A 22,831-nucleotide genomic window follows, 5' to 3' on the forward strand; every position below is an offset into this window, starting at 1 on the left:
GAAGCACCCTTTCTGTCCCAGTGACTGTGGGTCAGGAAGTTACAGCCCAGCGTGGAAAGGATTCCGTCCAGTGTTCAAAACTCCCATTGTTCTAGGTGCATTTTGCATCAGGGAATTTCATTAGAATGCACACTTTCTGAGCTCTGGCCTCAGTACTGCGCATAGTTAGCAACGAGAACAAAAATCGTCTGAAAGCACCGCTCTTTCAATGCCAAAAACAGTTCTGCAGAAAGCAGAAATCTTCCTCTTCTAGAAGAAACCACAATAACAATCCGAAAAGCTGGGGGAATTAACTGGCACCTTCTCTGGTCAAGAGAGACTGGTCAGAAAGGTCTTCCTGATGGAAAAAGGGCCATTGCTCCCTGCTAAGCGCCTGCAACCAATTCATTCTGCAAGGGGCAGCAGCAGAAAACGAATCAGCCAGGGAAAGGAGTTCGCCTCTTCACCTGGGCAACCCTTCCTCACACCTCCACAAATGAAGGAAAACAAAGAGGCAGAGATGGGCAAATGAAGGCAGAAGTGTTGAGTGGGAAGGGGGGGGGTGAGATGGCAGAGATATAGAGAAAAACAAAGGGTTGCTTTTCAGCAGCCAGGAAGATTTGGAAAGCAGCATTGGGCAAAACCAGAAGCCACCCTGATGCGCAATCACTTCCTCAGATTCAGCAACACTTTTTCTCTTTTCTCCTTTTTTCATTTGTTCTTTCTAGCTACCTTGGGTCCTGGTTCTGGAGAAAGTCAGGAAATAAGTAAAATAGTAGTAGTGGTAATAATGATAATTATTATTTTACGTCCTCCTGCATTCTGTTGTTTGTTTCGCCTTCACGTTCCCTTCCCCAGCCTTTCCAGGCAATACTGAAGGGCCTCGTTGAACTGTCCATTTGAGGCTTGGTGTCTCAGCAAGTAAAAGGTAAAGGGACCCCTGACCGTTAGGTCCAGTCGTGGCTGACTCTGGGGTTGCGGCGCTCATCTCGCTTTATTGACCGAGGGAGCCGGCATACAGCTTCCGGGTCATGTGGCCAGCATGACTAAGCCACTTCTGGTGAACCAGAGCAGTGCACGGAAACGCCGTTTACTTTCCCGCCGGAGTGGTACCTATTTATCTACTTGCACTTTGACGTGCTTTCGAACTGCTAGGTTGGCAGGAGCAGGGACCGAGCAACAGGAGCTCACCCTGTCGCAGAGATTTGAACCGCCGACCTTCTGATCGGCAAGTCCTAGGCTCTGTGGTTTAACCCACAGCGCCACCCACATCCCTGTCTCACCAAGTACCATTCTCCAAATGTATTAAGTCTCATCCCTCTTTTTTTTAAAAAAGCAAAAAAAAAAACAAAGGTAAGACACATCATCAACACACAACAAGCAGATCAGCAGAAGTGGGGAACCTGTGGCCCTCCAGATGTCGTGGTCATGTCCCAGCTCCCATCAACCCTCACCGTTGGCCATGCTGACTTCTGGGACTGATAGGAGTTGGGTGTTCAACAGCATCTGGAGGGCCACTGGCACCCCACCCCAATATAGAGTGCAAGAAGACAATGTCAGATAAATCTGAGACCCAAAGCTTTCTCAGATGCCTTGTGTTGGGTACCATCCCATGCAGCCATTCACAGATGCCATACAACCTCAAAGCATTCAGGATGGTCGGCACTTTGTGGATAACTCATGATCTCTATCCAAAAGCCTCTTTTAACTTCCATCTTCCCCTAATGTTAAACCAGGAGCAGACACTATATTTACATTTCCAAAACGTATCATTGCGGTCAGCATAAGCCATGCTCCATCCTAAAGGTGTCAAATAACCCTCGGTAGTGATTTTCCTTTAGATTTACAGAGGAAGAACATGCTGATCCTGTAGTAAACATAGCAAATCAAACATTCTAGGGCTTGGGAGACAATCATATTTCCCCTTCCCTAAGGTTATTGCTCTTAATGAAGGGTGCGAGGTTATTGCTCTTAATGAACCCAAATCATGCACTCCTGTAGTAGGGTCTAGCTAGGACAGGAAATTCTGCTGGTGCTTTTAATAATAATAATAATAATAATAATAATAATAATAATAATAATATATTTATACCCCGCCCATCTGGCTGGGTTTCCCCAGCCACTCTGGATGGCTCCCAATAACATATTAAAAACACGATAAAACATCAAACATTAAGAAGAAGAAGAAGAAGAGTTTGGATTTGATATCCCGCCTTTCACTCTCCTTCAGGAGTCTCAAAGCGGCTCACATTCTCCTTTCCCTTCCTCCCCCACAACAAACACTCTGTGAGGTGAGTGGGGCTGAGAGACTTCAAAGAAGTGTGACTGTCCCAAGGTCACCCAGCAGCTGCGTGTGGAGGAGCGGGGAAGCGAACCCGGTTCACCAGATTACGAGTCTACCGCTCTTAACCACTACACCACACTGGCTCTCAAAAACTGCCCTAAACAGGGCTGCCTTCAGATGTTTTCTAAAAGTCAGGTAGTTGTTATTCCCTTGACATCTGATGGGAGGGCGTTCCACAGGGCGGGCGCCACTACCGAGAAGGCCCTCTGCCTGGTTTAAGCAACAGAGTTCAGTTATCATTGACAGTCACCTACAATTACGATGTTTTGGTCTCCCATAAATACCCCGTTCTTCCTCCTGCCATTCCTGACGGCATATGGCAAGTTCTACTCTGACAGCAAGTTTAGCCTTCATTTGAAAGAAGTTCCAGAGGCTGTACTTTAACCCGCTTTTGACAGCCAGTGGTGGTGCGTAGTTTGAAGGCTGCGGCCCTTGACTGGGGAAGATCCAGGTTTAAATGAGAGTTCCTCCGAGCCACAAAAATTAGTGAGTAAACTTGGGCTAGTTGCAATCTCCTCTTAACCTACCGCACACGGTTGTCAGGGAGTTGATGTGGAAGAGCCTATGTTCCTTGGAAGAAGAGCGAGTAGCAATGTAACAAACAACAAGTGCCTTCTTCATGGCAGCACACAGTTAAACTATACAAATTGCTGCAGCAGGAGGCAATGATAGCTATCATCCTAAAAGGTAAAGGTACCCCTGACCGTTAGGTCCAGTCGCGGACGACTCTGGGGTTGCGGAGCTCATCTCGCTTTACTGGCTCCCTAAAATATCACTGCTTTGCTCATTTCTGTATATAGGGTGCCTGTCAGCATCGCCCTAGAGCCAGTGCACCAACTGGACTCTTGCACCTCAACCCCGACTGGGCTAGGCGAGCTGGGTAGCACCGCCAGAGACCTCCTTCTCACAGGAAACGGTCACAGTGCTGTGGACTCACAGCTCAGAGCTGAGAGCACCGGATTCACTGTCTCAATAATACAGTCGTTGCGCAGCAGAGTTTTGCAGAGTCTTGCAGAGTATAAACCACTCGGAGAGCAGCTCTGTAGAATATCTTCCTTTTATTCTATAACTACAACTATGATACAAAACTATATACAGAGCTGAATATTCTAAGCATAAATCAATGCTACACTGAGAGTCTGCAGCTGCTCTAACAGCAATCTTATCTCTAGGATCTCCAACACTCTCACTCTCTCCGATACACTGACTGACTGACTCTCTCTCACACACACAGTTATGTTGCTGGGCAGAATAAGTAGATAGGCAGGACACGCCTCCTTCTCTCTGGAGAGTCAGCAGAGACCATCAGGAGATGATCAGGAGATTCTTGTGTATGGGAGGGGTGAAATCTCCTCATCCTCCCCCATTTCATCCGACCATTTCAAGAATCTTTAACATAACTGCAATTTGCACATACACTCCAAAAGTTGTTCTCTGCTTACAACCTTGGTTAACATATCTGCAGGTATCTCTCTCCCGGCATATAAAACACTTTTACAATACCATTGAATAAGCAGCTTCTGAAAAATCTTCATACACATTTCTCTTTCTCACATGCAAATTGACATTTCTAATTAGGCAGATTTGAACAAACCATTTTTCAGAACTCAAATACACGCTTTCCTTCAAATATCAGGTAAGGAAATAAATAAAGCATTTTGTGCTACTACTCTCAGCACACTTCATGCTAGGTTTGAAAACCCCACCAGAGTTGCTCGTGACCGCAGTCTTTGCAAACTCTTCAGAAAACCTTTTCGGTGGTACACCCTTGGTTGTTCTCTCGGACCTGCGCAGAACTCTTTGATCCTCTTGTTCTGGTGCTTCCTCCTCTTTGGGAGAATGGGGAGCTAAAGTATATGAAGCTGCTAAGTCTGAGTCAGCGTCAGACTCACCTGAGGCTTTTGGGCTCTGATAATCTGTGCCATCATCTGGAACTACATTGGCATCAGGATTATCATCACCAACAACACTTGCCTCCCTCTTAACTTTCTTTGCCCCTTTTGCACCATCATCACAAATGGGATGGCACTGAAAAACGCCAACTCTGTCCCATTGTGGATTGTCATCAATACTCCTGGTCAGCCTTATGGTTTTCGTGTCTGTGATCAGGACACGATAAGACCCTTTCTCATATCCTAGGAAAACACCACGTTCTCCACGCTTGCTCAGTTTGTCACCCTGCGAGGTGTGCACCCAAACCTCCGAACCAAAAATTTTAAAATGCTTTACACATGGCTTTCTTCCGTGAAGCATCTCATATGGGGTGCAATTTACACTAGACTGGTATCTCCTGTTATACACATGACAGAAAAACGAAAGAGCTTCGGCCCAAAAAGGATTGGGTAGCCCTGAATCATGTAACAGCGTTCTGATTCCTTGCTGCAGAGTCTGGTTTACTCTCTCACATAAACCATTCTGCCAGGGTGATCTGGGCGTGGCTGTCCTATGCTCAATTCCCTGTTCAGAAAGAAAACTCTCAAACTCTTCTGAACAAAACTCTCCACCCTTGTCTGTGAAAAGAAAACGTACATTCTCATTATGTACATTTCTGAGCCATTTACAAAACTGGCGAAACTTGGTAAAGGCTTCAGACTTTTTCTGCAGCATATAGACCCAAACATATTTCGAATAGGAGTCTATCAGAACCATGAAAAACCTTGAATTGCCTCTAGAGAGCGCTAGAGGCCCCACTAAGTCTGCATGAATGACTTCATATGGTTTCTTGGCCTCTCTCCCAGACTCTGTACCTTTGGGAGCTTGCCTTGCCTTACTCTCTGCACAAGAAACACATTTCATGTGGTAGGGACATTCTTTCAACTTCATACCCTGAACCATATCAGGCATTTTTGCCACAGCCTGGAAATTCAAATGACCATAAACGCGATGGTAATAATGAATACATTGGTTATGCAACTTCTCATTCTTATCTACAGTTAAATTGCAACACTTTTTCTCAGTAGCTTCTGCAGTGCCTGTACCTGAAACAAAAGGCAATTGGTACAATCCATTTACACATTTTGCATACAGAATGAGCTTGCCATCTCTAAGAATTTCACAGCGAGATTTAGCAAACACCACCTTAAACCCTTGACGATCAAGCTGGGAAACACTCAACAAATTGTCCTGACTATCAGGTGCATACAGGACATTCTTAATAGTTGCATTCAGGCTCTTTAAGAACACAGTTCCCTGAGCCACACTCGTGAGAACTGTCCCATCTGCTTGATGAATTTCTTTCTCTTGCTTCTCAAGCTGAACAAAGAGATTCTTATCTTTGGCCACGTGGTTTGAACAGCCAGAGTCGACCACGAAGAAACTCCGCCCACGTTGACTGGAACAGCGAGAGATCAAGGCCTTTGAAGTAGCAGGTGCTTGGGGATTTCTTCCTCCTCCCCCTCTGCCTCTGAAGTTTCCCTTCTTCTTTGAAGACTTCTTGCACTGGAAACTCAAATGGCCTTGTGCTCCACACGAAAAGCACCGCTTCAATTTCAAAGCTTTAACAGCAGCAGTTTCACTTTCACTTTCCCCTGCTGAAGACTCAGGCACATTTTCAAGCATATTTTTAACAGCACAGTCCCGGCTTTCTTTAACAGCCTGTCTGCGATCCCACTCATTCAAGAGCACGCTAGACACATAATCTTCTGTTAGCCGGTCAGAAGGCATTGTGGAAATCTGGGCAGCCACTCCATCATAAGACTCATCTAGGCTATTGATCATCAGCATTGCAAACACAGCCTCTGAAATAGCCAGGTCTCGCTGAACAAGGTCCTGTCTGAGACGCTTTAATTGAGATAGATGGCTAGGCAAATCACCACCTTTCTCCAACTGCAGCCTGCACAGCTTCTTAAAGAAAATCACACTGGAACCAGCATTTTGTCTAAGATGCATATCTCTCAACTTATGCCAAACAGCTTGTGCAGTCTCTTGACCCTCTAAGTTCACCAGCAAGTGGTCTGAAACACTCAAAATAATTGTCCCTCGGGCTTTCATATCTGCAGCATGCCACTCAGCCCAATCATCATCATCCTTATCTGGAGGGTCATCTTCTATCGTGTGAAATAGCTTCTCCCTCTGTAAAAGCGCTTTCATCTTTACTTGCCAAACTGCATAGGTTTCAGGCGTGAGGAGAGGAAAGGACAGAGCCATCTGGCCAGAATGTGCACAGGCCATGTCTGCTATTACTTAGAGCAAGACACTTCCCTCGTGCAACACAGATAAAGCCTTGACTCCCTCAGCCACTCTCTCTCCCACTCAGAGCGCAATTAACAGGCAAACAGGGATGCTATCTTCTTCCTTTGGCAGTCAGCAACATACCTCCATAAATCAAGCAGCAGCAACAGCAACAGCGGCAGCTTGAACACTCTGCTCCAAAACAGCTCTGCTTCTGGGCACCGCAAATCAGTCCAGCATGCAGCGTCCGTTCCACCGTCCGGCAATCAGCAACAGAAACCTCTGGCGACTGGGACGCCTGGGATGACTGGAACAACGCCAGGTCAGACGACTGGAACACGACTGGGCCCATAACCGATGTCAGCATCGCCCTAGAGCCAGTGCACCAACTGGACTCTTGCACCTCAACCCCGACTGGGCTAGGCGAGCTGGGTAGCACCGCCAGAGACCTCCTTCTCACAGGAAACGGTCACAGTGCTGTGGACTCACAGCTCAGAGCTGAGAGCACCGGATTCACTGTCTCAATAATACAGTCGTTGCGCAGCAGAGTTTTGCAGAGTCTTGCAGAGTATAAACCACTCGGAGAGCAGCTCTGTAGAATATCTTCCTTTTATTCTATAACTACAACTATGATACAAAACTATATACAGAGCTGAATATTCTAAGCATAAATCAATGCTACACTGAGAGTCTGCAGCTGCTCTAACAGCAATCTTATCTCTAGGATCTCCAACACTCTCACTCTCTCCGATACACTGACTGACTGACTCTCTCTCACACACACAGTTATGTTGCTGGGCAGAATAAGTAGATAGGCAGGACACGCCTCCTTCTCTCTGGAGAGTCAGCAGAGACCATCAGGAGATGATCAGGAGATTCTTGTGTATGGGAGGGGTGAAATCTCCTCAGTGCCTACATTCTGTTATGCGCAAATGGCTTGACCTATTAGGTCCATAAATTACCATATAGCATATAAGGTAAAGGTACCCCTGACCATTTGGGGTTGCATGTTCATCTCGCTCTATAGGCCGAGGGAGCCGGTGTTTATCCGCAGACAGCTTCCGGGTCATGTGGCCAGCATGACTAAGTCACTTCTGGCGAACCAGAGCAGCACATGGAAACGCCGTTTACCTTCCCTCCGGAGTGGTACCTATTTATCTACTTGCACTTTGACATGCTTCCAAACTGCTAGGTTGGCAGGAGCAGGGACCGAGCAACGGGAGCTCACCCCGTTGCAGGGATTCAAACCGCTGACCTTCTGATTGGCAAGCCCTAGGCTCTGTGGTTTAACCCACAGCACCACCCGCATCCCAGCTATCATCCTAGATGGCTTTAAAAGAGGATTAGACAAGCTCATGGAGGAAAGGGCTATGAATGGCTGCTAGCTATGCTCAGTCTCCACCCAGTTGGAAGCAGTGATGCTTCTGAAACACCAGGTGCTAGAAGCTGAATGAGGGGAAAGGGCTCTTGTGCTCAGATCCTTCTTGCTGGTTTCTCACAGGCATCTGGTTGGCCATTGTGAGAAAAGGATGCTGGACGAGACTGGCCAGCAGCCAGGTACAGCAGGCTCTTATTAAGTTCTTATGGAGCTTCAGTATTCAAGGCCAGCACTCAGCTGTGACTTGAAGAGACTTGAATTTCTCTTGCCTATTTTTCCTAACTTCCCATTCTTTCACACTCTGCTCTTTGATTCCTTCTCTGCACTAAATAGATTCCCATGGCTTCCCTTCTTAGGATACCCCTTGGGAACTCAAGTTTCTGGAGCTTCTCTTTCTATATTTTTATTTGTACCCTGTTCTTCTGCTCATTGAGAACCCAGAGCAGCCGGAAGCTCTGCATTTCTGATAGAGTTACCTGTCAACTTGAGGGACGCTTAAAGCTCATCTGTTTCCGACGGTTCTGGCACAGTTGCTTCCATTAAGAATGACCTTTACTTACATAATGCATATTTATGCTAATTGGCTTCTTTGTTTGGCAGCTCTGCTTTTGTCTCATTTATTTATCATTTCAAATTATAACAGTGCAATCTCGGCCTTCAAAAATCAATGGTAACGAGGACGGGGCAAGGCTCCACGGCAGAACACCTGCTTTGCATGCGGAAGGCTCCAGGCTGAATCAGAATCATAGAATTTCAGATTCTATCTAGTCCAACCCCCTGCAATGCAGAAATCACAGCTGAAGATTCTGTAACAGATAGGCCAACCAGCCTCTGCTTAAAAACCTCCAAGGAAGGAGTCCACCACCTTCCAAGGGAGTCTCTTCTACTGTCACACAGCTCTTAATGTCAGAAAGTTCTTCCTAATGTTTAGTCAGAACCGCCTTTCTTATAATTTGAAACCATTGGTTCAGGCCCTCCCCTCTGGAGCAGCAGAAAACAACCTTGCCCCATCTTCCATGTGACAGCCCATCAGATATGTGAAGATGGCAATCCTATCACTTCTCAGCCTCCTCTTCTCCAGGCCAAACATCTTCTACTCCCTCAACCATTCCTCATATGGTTTGGTTTCCAGGCCCTTCACCATCCTGCTCAGCCTCCTCTGCACACCTTCCAACTTGTCAATATCCTTCTTAAATTGCAATGCCTAGAACTGGGCAGAAGACCCCAGGTGGGGTCTGACCAAGGCAGAATAGAGCGCCCAGCAGCCCCAGAATCTCCACCTAGTAATTATATTCAGTTGTGGGTCTGGCTGAAGATCAACCAAGGAATTTGGGATGAAAATACAATTTCTCAAGTCTTTCCTAGAAGAGCTTTAGTTGTTCTGTATGTGGACTGTTTCATCCCTCAGGCTAAAGGCTGGGCCTTAGATGGCAGAACCTCTTGTACTGTCTTGATCCCATATCTGCTACCCTGCCCTACCATTAGAATGCAGCATGTGCTATCTTGTTCTGTTGCATTTCAGCAACCTCCCCTAATCCCTCTTTTCAAAGCCATCACTCATGCGTGCCTTTGAAAGAATGTCTCCATGTTCCCGATGGAATTTTGCACGTGGTGTGTATGGAGAATGGAAGAACATGGTGTTACAGTTGTACCAACTCTCTTCCTTGCGGGCTTTGGAATTTCATCAAAGCGTTTCTTCTGAAAGTGGGGCTTAGTGTTTGACATCATATATCAAATGGAAGGAGCTGATCTTTCCCATCATAGAGTTGTAGGGTAGGGAAAGGGGAGGGAACATGAAGGTGAAGCAAACAATAGAACGCAGGAGAACACTACCTACCAATTATGCCATTTGATGTCAAAGGGCATAAGAAGATAAGATAAGGACCTGGTGCGCAGCCTGGGAGTCATTTTGGACTCACAGCTGTCCATGGAGGCGCAGGTTAATTCTGTGTCCAGGGCGACTGTCTACCAGCTCCACCTGGTACGCAGGCTGAGACCCTACCTGCCTGTGGACTGTCTTGCCAGTGTGGTGCATGCTCTAGTTATCTCCCGCTTGGACTACTGCAATGCACTCTACGTGGGGCTACCTTTGAAGGTGACCCGGAAACTGCAATTAATCCAGAATGCGGCACCTAGACTGGTGACTGGGAGTGGCTGCCGGGACCACATAACACCGGTCCTAAAAGATCTGCATTGGCTCCCAGTACGTTTCCAAGCACAATAGATAGATAAACTTTATTCGCATTAGCCAATGGCCATAGCAACATAAAACAAGCAATATATACAATTAAAAAGACAACAATTGGTAAAAAGGACAATCATTGGCTCCCAGTACGCTTCCGAGCACAATTCAAAGTGTTGGTCTGACCTTTAAAGCCCTCAACAGCCTCTGTCCTGTATACCTGAAGGAGCGTCTCCACCCCCATTGTTCAGCCCAGACACTGAGGTCCAGCTCTGAGGGCCTCCTGGCGGTTCCCTCATTGCGAGAAGTGAAGTTACAAGGAACCAGACAGAGGGCCTTCTCGGTTGTGGCGCCTGCCCTGTGGAACGTCCTCCCTTCAGATTTAAAGAAATAAGCAGCTATCTTTTCTTTAAAAGACATCTGAAGGCAGCCCTGTTTAGGGAAGTTCTTAATATTTAATGCTGTACTGTTTTTAACACTTGATTGGAAGCCGCCCAGAGTGGCTGGGGAAACTCAGCCAGATGGCCAGGGTATGTATAATTAAATAAATAAAAATAATTGCTGCTGCCTGCAGGATTACGCCAATGGCCCATCTGGTCTATCGAGTCCAGCATTCTCTGCTCACAATGGCCAACCATAAGCCTGGTGGGAAACCAGCGAGCAGAACATGAGCAAGAGCGCTCTCCCATCTCGTGGTTGGCAGCAACTGGTATCCAGAAGCATCATGGCTAGTAGTCATTGACAGCCCTCTCCTTCATAAATCACTGCCTCCATAGTATGACTATGTACCGCATGAAGAAGTATATTCTTCTATCTGTCCTAAATCATGGAATGCTAGAGTTGGAAGGGACCCCAAGGGTCATCTAGTCCAACCCCCTGCAGTGCAGGAATCTCAGCTAAAGCATCCAGGTTTCCAGTAACTGGTCACAGCCATCATGGCTAGAAGCCATCAGTAGCCCTCTCCTCCATGAATCTGCCTCGCTCTCTTTAGGCTGCTAATGCACTAGCAATGACTTGCCATGGTTACGTGCGAAGAGTTAGGCAGGCAAGAGTGATTGTGGTTAGCAACATTAATGGACAAATGGTCTGGGCTGCTTAACCAGTCCCATTTCTCCTGCCTTCCCACACACCCATGAAATGTCTCTGGGAGAGTTTCAGCTGCAAGGTTCTTCTTTTCCAGCCTCAAGCCTGGAGAGGCAGCCAGCTCATCTCTCAAGAGTGACTAGTAGCTGCTTCACTCTGCAAGCATTTAATCCACCACCAGCTCACGGGCTGCCAATCAGTTCCCAGCAGAAGTCAACTGGCTTATTGCTCCATCTCATCTTCTTGCAAAAGCTGCCTTGTGCAAACAGGTTGTTGCATTCTATGATTAAACGGGAGTTACACTACTTGCTCATTAACTGACTGGGCTAAACTTAATGTTATCTCTTACATGAAGAAACTGCACTCCTAACACATACAGGAGCCTACAGGTACATCCCTGATCAACTCAGATAACTTTACAAAAGATACCTTCCGAAATGCCGCAATAAAGTACATAGGTGTTGCTTTATGCATTCCAAAGGGTACAACCTGTGGGTTAGACAGAGTGAGTGGTTTCAAAGAAAGCTGGGGTGCAGTTAGCATGAGAACACTGAGTGATAAAGGTGTTGGAAAATACGTGAAGGAAATAAAGCGAGGTCCCTGTGTTGCCTAGGTAAGAGAGATTTAGGCAGTTTTCATGCCTTAAAGGTAATGTGGCCAGCATGACAAAGCCACTTCTGGCAAACCAGAGCAGCACATGGAAACACCGTTTACCTTCCCACCGGAGCGGTACCTATTTATCTACTTGCACTTTGATGTGCTTTCGAACTTACTCACATATAATAAGGCAGTTTCCTTATTTGCCAATAACATTTTTATTGAAAGCTTTTTTTAACCCGTTAAACACTCAAAACTCTAACTCATTTATACAAAAATACAAAACACAATTATATAGGGAAAAGAAAAAAGAGACAGTTTCCTCTGTTCCTGTCTAGAACTGGGGCTGCTGTTCCTGCTGCTGTTTGTATTGATTGATTTATTCTAGCGACACTTTTTTTAAAGCACAAAATTCCTTTTAACTGTACTGTGATTGAAATATGTATTAAGTTCAGTTTCAGTGCAAGTAACCTTAAGGTGCATTTGCTGGAAATGGTGGGATGAAATGATTGTAATTATCAGACAAAGATCAATAAAATATCCCTCTAAAGAGAATGGCAAAATTGACAGGACCAAATGGCATGGGGTTTGTTTGTTTCAATAAACAGATATTTATGGTGTTTTCTGGGCACAATTAAAATCACAAAATAAAAGAAGAGGGTGCAGTGAAATGCTGTCTCCCCCTTTTCCCTCTCCCAGTGGAAACACGTGCTCAGATGCTTTCTTTTTTCATGTCCAAACGCCTTATAAAATTAGCCTCTTTGTGGTGTATCTGAAGTCCAAAGTCAAAGATAAGAGACGGTTATAAAAAAATGCTTTCTGTCCCTTCTGAGGACAGCAGCAGCAGATGAGAGAGATGTAGATCCTGTGCAAGCTTATCAGTTGAGTAGACATCACTGAACACAGCGGTCTGAACTTATTCCCAAACAGGCATGGAAGACACCAACTTTTGCAAACAGGGCCTGAAGGTGACATAGCATTAAGTAACCCCCATATTGACTTGGAGAGATCTTCCCCCAAATCTAGTTGAAACCAAAGGTAAGGTAAAGGATCCCTGGATGGTTAAGTCCAGTCCAAGGTGACTATGGGGTTGCGGCACTCATCTCGCTTTAGCCCGAAGGAGACAGCGTTTGTCCACAGACAGCTTTCCAGGTCATGTGGCCAGCAGGACTAAACCGCTTCTGGCGCAATGGGACACTTTGACGGAAGCCAGAGCGCACAAAAATGCCGTTTACCTTCCTGCCACAATGGTACCTATTTATCTACTTGCACAAGCATGCTTTTATATGCCTCTTGTCTTTGTCCATGGAGTTTTCTTGGCAGGGATACTGGAGTGGCTTGCTGGTTCCTCCTCCAGGTGGATCAGGTTTGGTCAAAACTCTCCACTATGACCTGTTCATCTTGGGTGCCCTACTCGGCATAGTTCATAGCTTCTCTGAGTTATTCAAGCCCCTTCGCCATGGCAAGGCAGTGATCCATGAAGGGGGATCACTGGTGCTGGAGGAGACTCTTGAGAGTCCCATGGACTGCAAGAAGATCAAACCTACCCATTCTTAAGAAAATCAGCCCTGATTAGCTCACTGGAAGGACAGATCCTGAAGCTGAGGCTCCAATACTTTGGCCACCTCATGAGAAGAGAAGACTCCCTGGAGAAGACCCTGATGTTGGGAAAGATGGAGGGCACAAGGAGAAGGGGACAACAGAGAACGAGATGGTTGGATAGTGTTCTCGAAGCTACCAGCATGAGTTTGACCAAACTGCAGGAGGCAGTGGAAGACAGAAGTGCCTGGCGTGCTCTGGTCCATGGGGTCACAAAGAGTCAGACACGACTAAACGACTAAACAACAACAACACAGGCATGCTTTAGAACTGCTAGGTTGGCAGAAGCTGGGACAGAACAATGGGAGCTCACCACCGTCGTGGGGATTCGAATTACTGACCTTCCAATCGGCAAGCCCAAGAGGCTCAGGGGTTTAGACCACAGCGCCACCTGTTCCCTGCAAAGCCACGCTCAATACAATACCTCTCAAAACAATACCAAGTATCTACAAGTAGTGAGTTGGTGGTCACTGCTGCCTTCTGGGGGAGCAAGTTCCATAGTTTAACTATGCGCTTCGTGAAAAAATCCTCTATCTGCCCTGAATCTTGCAACCTTCACTATTCAGCTGCATCACCCTCCATTCCAAGCCCATCAACAGATGGTGTAATTGCCTGAACCCCGTTTATCATTTGCTGGTGCTCTGACATGGCTGCACACACATCACTGGCAACCCAATGCTGGTTGGAATCATAACTGCTACCTTGAGCTCCTTGGATAAAAAGGTGGGCTATATAAAGGCACAGATCGTGAAGCTGAGGCTCCAATACTTTGGCCACGTCATGAGAAGAGAAGACTCCCTGGAAAAGACCCTGGTGTTGGGAAGGATGGAGGGCACAAGGAGAAGGGGACGACAGAGGACGAGATGGTTGGACAGTGTTCTAGAAGCTACCAGCATGAGTTTGACCACACTGCAGGAGGCAGTGAAAGACAGGAGTGCCTGGCGTGCTCTGGTCCAGGGGGTCATGAAGAGGCAGACACGACTAAACGACTAAACAACAATATAAATGCAAAAAATGAATAAATCACAGCCTCTCGTGGCAACGAATTCCATCGTTTAGCTTTGTGCCGTGTGAAAAAGTACTTTATTTTGTCTGTCCTGAATTGTCCAGCTTTCAGCTTCAACATGTGGTCCAGGGTTTTAGTTATTAAAGGGCAGGGGGAAGTAACTCCTCTATCCACTTTCCCCACATCATGAATAATTTTATACAGTTCTGTCTTGCATCTTCTTACTCCCCTTTGCTCTCAACTAAGAAGCCCCAAATGTTGCAACCTCTCCCATATCCACTTAGCTGGGACAGTTCCAGTCTTGGACTGGATCATACCTGCTCGAAGAACAGCAACGGAAGTCTGAGCACGGAAGAGAGAAGCATTCATAATTTACTGAGGAGGTCAGGTCAGGTCAGGTAAAGGACCCTTGGGCGGTTAAGTCCAGCCAAAGGAGACTATGGGGTTGCAGCGCTCATCTCGCTTTTCAGGCCAAGGGAGCCGGTGTTTGTCCACAGACTGTTTTCCGAGTCATGGGGCCAGCAGGACTAAACCACTTCTGGCGCAATGGGACACTGTGATAGAAGCCAGAGCGCATGGAAACGCCGTTTACCGTCCCTATTTATCTACTCACACTGGTATGTTTTCGAACTGCTAGGCTGACATAAACTTGGGCAGAGCATCGGCAAACCCAATAGACTCGTGGTTTAGACCACAGCGCCACCCGTTCCCTAGAAGGTAAAGTAGGATGCCCTGAGCACCATTGCAGGGAATCAATCACAAGTGGGGATGGCAGCTGCACTCAGATCTTTACTGCGGACTCCCCAAAGGCATCTGGGAGAAAAGGATGCTGGACTCATGAGCCTTTGGACCCAACCCAGCAGGCTGGCTCTTCTAAAATGACTGGCAGGAGGAATCAAGGACTGCTCACAAGCAGTGCTAATACCCGAAGGGTTGTCATATGAAAGATGGACCAAGCTTGTTTACTGCTGCTCCAAAGGGCAGGGCCAGAATCAATGGATTCACAAAATGTTCAACAGTGGAACAGACTCCCTCAGAAGGTGGTGGTGGTTTATAGCAGAGGTTGGATGGCCATCTGTCAGGAATTCTTTAGTTGTGATTGATTAAGGTTTTGGGATATACTACATGTACAGATTAGGGCTTGGGTGATGCTGTGGTCTAAACCACAGAGCCTAGGGCTTGCCAATCAGAAGGTCGGCGGTTTGAATCCCCCACAACAGGGTGAGCTCCTGTTGCTTGGTCCCACCTCCTGCCACCCTAGCAGTTCGAAAGTACAAAGTGCAAGTAGATAAATAGGTACCGCTCTGGCAGGAAGGTAAACGGCGTTTCCATGCACTGCTCTGGTTTGCTAGAAGTGCCTTAGTTATGCTGGCCACATGACCTGGAAGCTGTACGCCGGCTCCCTCGGCCAATAAAGCGAGATGAGCGCTGCAACCCCAGAGTTATCCATGACTGGACCTAACGGTCAGGGGTCCCTTTACCTTTTACAAGTGCAGATTAGCTCTCTCTGAGACACTTAGCCTGTGTCTGGGATGTGTACCCTTTCCCTCTACAGCAGTGATGGCCAAACTTGGCCCTCCAGCTGTTTTAGGACTACAACTCCCATCATCCTTAGCCAACAGGACCAGTGGTCAGGGATGATGGGAACTGTAGTCCCAAAACAACTGGAGGGTCAAGTTTGGCCATCAGTGCTCTACAGGAAGAGACTCCTAGAACTTAATGCCCCTCCCTGCCAAACACAAACAGGCACCCAATTCTCAGGGAACAGAAAACATCTTACAGTCATACCTCGTGTTGCATTAGGTTCATGTTGCGTATTTTCGGCTTGCGAAAGCTACAAACCTGGAAGTGTATACGTCTGGGTTTAGCCGTGTGTGTGTGCAGAAATGTTCTGTGCGCTTTGCGCATGCGCAGAAGCGTTCCGCGAACTTCACACATGCACAGAAGTGCTCTATCACACCACGTGCGTGCACAGAAACGACGCTCTAGTTACGGACTTTCCAGGGTGCAAACGGCACCCCGGAACGGATCGAGTCAGTAACTAGAGGTACCACTGTAAAAGGAAGGTGAGGTTAAAAAAACAACAACAACTTACACACAGGGACACCTTTCCTGCCAGCTAAACAAGCTTGCATTCTATGTGCATGGAATACTTTTGCATAGAGGGCCCATTCCATCATGGGAGCCCCTACTGCCAATACGAAGCCCTGGCACAAGTTGAAAGGCTGCCTGGGTACTGTCCTTCAACTCAGGATATTGCACAGTGATTAAGGGAGTGAGCTACAAATGAGGAAACCTCAAGCTCAAGTGCAACCTCTACCAGGAGCTTGCTAAATGGCTTCCAGAAGCCCACTCTTAAGAACAATCAAAACGTGACTTAAGAGCGTGGCTGCTGGATCAAGTCAAAGTCTCTTCTAAATCCATCATCCCATTCTCACAATGGCTAATCCAGCAATAGGAGCACTCTCCCCATTTCTGTTCCCCGGAAACTGCCGTATTTTTTGCACCATAACACTCATTTTTTTCCTCCTAGAAAGTAAGGGGAAATGTCTGTGCGTGTATGGAGCGAATGCCTACGGATGGCGGGGGGGATCTGCTGCAGTCGTGAGCAGAGGATCCATGGTTCCCCTTCCTTCCCTCCTCCGTGGCTTGCTTTGAAACAGCAAAGCGGGAGAAGAGCCACTGAGTGGGGAGGAGAGAGGGACAGAGAGCCTGCTTGCTTTAAAGGAGCAAAGCGGGAGAGGAGAGGAGCCTTCTCCTCTTATACCCCTCTTCTGCATTATTAACAGCATCCTTCCCCACCCACCCCACGCGTGTCCCTTGTCCCTTGAATGCTTTTCCTTCCCTCCCCACTTAAAACATGGTTACAAAGCACGGATCCACATGGATCCTCAGGATTTTTGCATTGGGCTACCCCAAACTCACCTGTCTGATCACATGTCTGTGGCCACAGCATGAACCACAAAAATCATACATCCGCTGTTTCGTTTAGAATATTTTTTTTTCTTGTTTTCCTCCTCTAAAAACTATGTGCATGTTATGGTCGGGTGCGTGTTATAGAGCGAAAAATACGGTAGTATATTCCAAGACCAGAGCCAAAGATTTGTTCTTTTGATAAGAGTTGGGCAAAGCCTGTGCTAGCTGGATTACAAGCAACCTGATTTTCTTGGCAGAGGTCAGCATCTACCTAGGGATGTTGCAAAACATCACAAACAAATGGTTACTACACCTTGTGGGTGTAAATTCCACAGCTGAATTGCAATTATGAATTGCAAAAGGGACGCGGGTGGCAGTTCGAAAGTGTTGGGATACTGCCAGGGAGACAAAGGCCATCATGCCCCCATGCCGTCTCCGGATGATCCATCAACCTCCCGTAGAAACGCAGTATCAGTCAATTAGCGACACAAGCCTCAGAAATAGCTTGCCACATTCCAGGGCTTGTGCACTCTCTTTCAGCAGAGTTCGTACAACGAAAGATGCAATCAGGAGAGCATTATTTACAACTTTATTCAGCGTTGGTTAGAAAAAACATGACTGCCTGCTTCGATGTCCAGGCGCAGAGAGAGAGACAAAAGCTATAGACAAAACAGAAACATCCTGTGAACAGGAAATACGTAGGCTGTGACTCACAACAGCCTGCCCCCTTTTTAAGGTGGAACAGAATATCCTAACATCAAAGTACAAGTAGATAAATAGGTACCGCTCCGGCAGGAAGGTAAACGGCGTTTCTGTGCACTGCTCTGGTTCACCAGAAGCGGCTTAGTCATGCTGGCCACATGACCCGGAAGCTGTCTGCGGACAAACGCCGGCTCCATCGGCCTATAGAGCAAGATGAGTGCCGCAACCCCAGAGTCAGTCACAACTGGACCTAATGGTCAGTTTACACCTTTTGGGTGTAAATTCCACAGTTGAATTTCAATTATTACAAAGTTAATAGCATCCTACCATACTGGTTTGTTGCCATGGTTATTGTCAGGGAACTGCCATCAGTGCCGGAGGGAGAGAGCAAAAGCCAGAGGGATTCCAGAGAGCGTCCAGGGATTGGGAGAAGCAGCCCATCTTCTGGGGAAGAGAATCAGCGTAGCACCAGTGGAGAAGGGGGGCAGATGGGGGAAGCGGCGAGGCGGTCCCATGACTCCTTGCCTGGGACCAGCAGGGAGAGTAGGGGTCCTCCGCTGCCTACGCCCTCCTTGCGCAGAAGGCTTTCGCGCAGAGAGAGTAGGAGGAGACTAGGCGTCAAAGAGCTTCTTTGCTGGAAGAAGTTTAAGAAACGCCCACTGACGGATTCTGCCAGCGATTGAGTCAGCCACGGGTGAGTGCCTGTCCGGACAGAAAAGGTTCACTTAGGCAACCCAGCCATGTGTTTGCATCCAGCTGGGGAGATAAGCACCGGCTTACGCACGAGCAACCCCTAGAACCATTACAGTTATGCATGAGGATCACAGTGAAGTGCAAATATATATGTGTATATGCATGCTTCTTCTCCTGTTTACCAGCTGCCTCAATTTCCATCACACCAAATTTTAGCTTAGAATAGAATCATAGAGTTGGAAGAGAGCACAAGGGCCATCGAGTCCAACCCCCTGCCAAGCAGGAAACAAAAATTACGTATCGCGTAGTCGGCAGGATTCGAACCTGCACAAGGAGACCCCAATGGATTTCTAGTCCATCGCCTTAACCACTCGGCCATGACTACGAAGCTTGCAGGGCTCCTTGGTGCAGACACTTGCCCTCTCTTGCATTCTGCAAGGCACCATGCACATTTGACAGCAACAGGAAACCAAGCATTTGGTGTCATTGGCCCAGTTCTGTGGAATGCTCTGCCACTAGAGATTCAGCAGGTGCCTTTTGTGCCTTTTGACCCGTTCTGGGGGCTGGGGTCGGAGGAAGCTCGGGCTTCCCCCGCCCCCAGCCCCTGCAAGCTCCGGGAGCGATGGCGAGGTTGCGCAACCTCGCCTTCGCTCCCGGACCCCCAGCCCTGAGGCTAAAAACGAAGCCAGGACAGCGAGTGGGATCCATCCCGCTCGCTGTCATGGCTTCTTTGCTCTTTGGGGCTCGGGGGGGGGGGGAATAATCCCCCCCTTTATCCCCCCCCAAAAAATAAGTGCGTCCTATGGGCTGGTGCGTCCTATAGGGTGAAAAATACGGTATGTTTTGTTGCTGCAAACTACTTCCATTTTTTGTTTAATGACATAGTGGCATGTTACTTTATTTGATACATGTTGTTTATTTTAAAGTCAGGTTCTGCCCAGACACTGAGATCCAGCACCAGCCAAGTTGCAGGGAACCAGGCAGAGGGCCTTCTTGGTAGTGGCGCCCGCTCTGGGGAACACCCTCCTATCAGATGTCAAATAGATAAACAACTATCTGATGCTTAGAAGACATCTGAAGGCAGCCCTGTTTAGGGAAGTTTTTAATGACTGATGTTTTAATGTATTTTCAGTCTTTGTTGGAAGCTGCCCAGCGTGGCTGGGGAAATCCAGCCAAATGGGTGGGGTATAAATAATAAATTATTATTAATTATTATGATGACTTATTTTCATTGGATCGGGTTGTTATAAGATGTGCAATCTTTGCTGTTTCTACGGCTTGTGAACTTGTCTTGAAAGATTGTATAAAAATGTAAAGAGAAATTGGAAAATAAATAACAAAATAAATAACAAAATTAGCAATACGTAACAATAACCACAAAGCAACAGGACCCCTTTAGCCGTCCTCATCTCCCTCCCCTGTACACAAACAATTCCAGTAAACACCTCAAGGTGCAAACATATCTCAGAGTCCTAAATGTGGGGTGTTCCCCACAGAGCCCTGGTCTCCCATCTTCCAACACCAATGCTCAGGACACTGCCTACATGACAACAGACTTGAAACACCTCTAAGCATGTACAGAGTGCAGCAACTGTCCTGCCAGCTGCTGGGGGGCACATAAGCTTGGGGTTTTAATATGTTTAATGAACTGGTCTCTCTCAATCTAACTCTCAGGGATGTCCAATACATTCAGCAGAACATCTATCTATCTATCTATTAAAATTGATTGATTGAATGATATACCACTCCTCCCCTGAAGATCACAGGGTAGTTTACAACCAAACAAACATGTGGTAAAGGATTAAGAAACGGGTCCCACAATGCACTTTTGGGTTCAAAGCGGGTCCTGGGTCCAAAAAGGCCACAGGTACCATTTCTGCAAAGCACTGTGTGAATGTAGCAACAAACACCTAAGCATGTGCAGAGTGCAACAACTCTCCCGGGGCCACCACCACCAATCCCAAAGGCAACCGCGAGGCAGCACCACCCGGCCCCTCTGTTCCAGGGTTATATTATGTAACAGCTAAGAATTATTTAGTTATAATTAATTAGTCATTCGCGATTATATGATTACGTGGAACTATATAATAATTGATTACTATTACAGTATCCAACTATAATTAGCTAACTGTATGTGATTATATACAGTAGGGAGAAACCCAGCCAGAGGGGCAGTGTATTAATAATAATAATAATAATAATAATAAAATTTAAATTTATTTAAAAATAAATTATTACTATTAACTATTATTAATTATTATATTATATAAACATTATTGTTCATTTACTTTTGAGTACACACGATTCTGTAATTATTTATCATTTAATTATCAATTAAAGAATAGCGATCATTAAATTGTGATAATTATCACGAATATCCAACGAGTGGATCTCTCTCTCTTTCTGACTCCCAAGACATTCAGCGCAGCAGCCTCTCTCTCACTCGCGCGCGGCCGGGCGCGACCAACAACACACAAACGCACACACGAGAGACGCGGCGGCGGCGGCGTTGTTTTTTGCGGTTGGCGTCGCCCCCCGAGCCAAGAGCAGCAGTCGGGCGGGCGGGTTTGCCTCCGCCCCCCTTCGCCGCCGCCGCCGCCGCCGCCGCGTCCTCCCCTCGCGGCCGGCTACCCACCCGGGCAGGCCCAGCGACGGCTCCAGCTGCCGGAAGACTCCCGGGAGGCCGCTGCCGAAGAGGACGCCGCCCAGGTCGAAAAGCACCGCCCGCCGCTTCGCCGCCATCGCCTCCCGAGCCAGAGACGCTCTGAGGGAAAAGAGTCTCTGAGGAGACTCTGAGGGGAAGGCGAGGCCACGCCCACCCGCCGAGGGAAGCCACGCCCACGCTCCAGGCGGGCCACGCCCCTCCTCCAAGAAGTCGGCCGGGGACAAGGGGCCACGCCTACTCCCACCTGCGCGAAAAAGCCACGCCCTTCACGGCGAGCCACGCCCCCGCTGCCCCCCCTCCTCCAAGCCGGCAGGGGATGGGCAGGTCCTAGCGCCGCAAGTTTCACCCCACGATGGGTGAATATATTTGAAATATTTCTAAGTGGTGTACGCCGTGCTTTTTTTTCTATATAAACTGGCTCATCTGATTTTGGCTACATAAAACCACCATTTTACAGTTCAGATTGGGAAAAATGAATACAGTAAATGGGCAAAAGTACAAAGATTCACAAAATGTTTTAGAGGTATGCGTAGCCCCAGAAAAAGCACTGGGTGTAGATAAAACTGAAGCAGACAGCAAACAACAGACAACTTAAGCAAAATATTGCAAAAAATACCGTTGCATATATAAAAATGTTACATTCCTGTAGAGTTAATAACATACATGTTATTCCACACAGAGCAGGTTTTGCTGCTGGTGGTGGTGAACTACTAACTATTCTGTTTTTGGCAACAAGTCTTGCATTATATATATATATAAATAATGAAGGGAACAGATGCAAATCATCCATTGTGCTACTTTACCAATGTAGCACAGAGGGAAAACAATCAAGATTCCCTCCCAGACAGATGACAGAAAGCTATAGAATGGAGTTTTTTGTTGTTGCACTCTTCTGACACCAACAATGTTGATAATAATTCTTCACATGGCACACAGCTGAACTGTGGAACTCACTCCCACAAGAGGCAGGGATGGCCAACTTGGGTGGCTTTAAAAGAATATTGGACAGATTCATGGAGGAAGAGAGGACACCTGCTTCTTGGGAGAAAAGCAATGACAAACCTGGACAGCATCTTAAAAAGCAGAGACATCACCTTGCCAACAAAGGTCCGTATAGTTCAAGCTATGGTTTTCCCAGTAGTGATGTATGGAAGTGAGAGCTGGAACATAAAGAAGGCTGATCACTGAAGAATTGATGCTTTTGAATTCTGGTGCTGGAGGAGACTCTTGAGAGTCCCATGGACTGCAAGAAGATCAAACCTCTCCATTCTGAAGGAAATCAGCCCTGAGTGCTCACTGGAAGGACAGATCCTGAAGCTGAGGCTCCAAGACTTTGGCCACCTCATGAGAAGAGAAGACTCCCTGGAAAAGACCCTGATGTTGGGAAAGATGGAGGGTGCAAGGAGAAGGGGACGACAGAGGACGAGATGGTGGGACAGTGTTCTCGAAGCTACCAGCATGAGTTTGACCAAACTGCGGGAGGCAGTGGAAGACAGGAGTGCCTGGCGTGCTCTGGT

General features: G+C 47.2%; 1 protein-coding gene across 1 annotated transcript in view; it reads right to left on the reverse strand.

The window, feature by feature from the left end:
* Nucleotides 1–21,504, reverse strand: part of EPHX2 (epoxide hydrolase 2) — a 105,195-nt gene extending 83,691 nt beyond the window's left edge. Inside the window, exon 1 of the mRNA XM_081001022.1 lies at nt 21,285–21,504. Coding sequence (XP_080857148.1) covers nt 21,285–21,391 — 107 coding nt within the window. The 5' untranslated portion in view covers nt 21,392–21,504. The remainder of the gene's footprint in view (nt 1–21,284) is intronic.
* Between the last annotated feature and the right edge of the window lie 1,327 nt (nt 21,505–22,831).

Source organism: Podarcis pityusensis (assembly GCF_964106645.2).
Source record: "Podarcis pityusensis genome assembly, chromosome: 3".
Lineage (NCBI taxonomy): Eukaryota > Metazoa > Chordata > Lepidosauria > Squamata > Lacertidae > Podarcis > Podarcis pityusensis.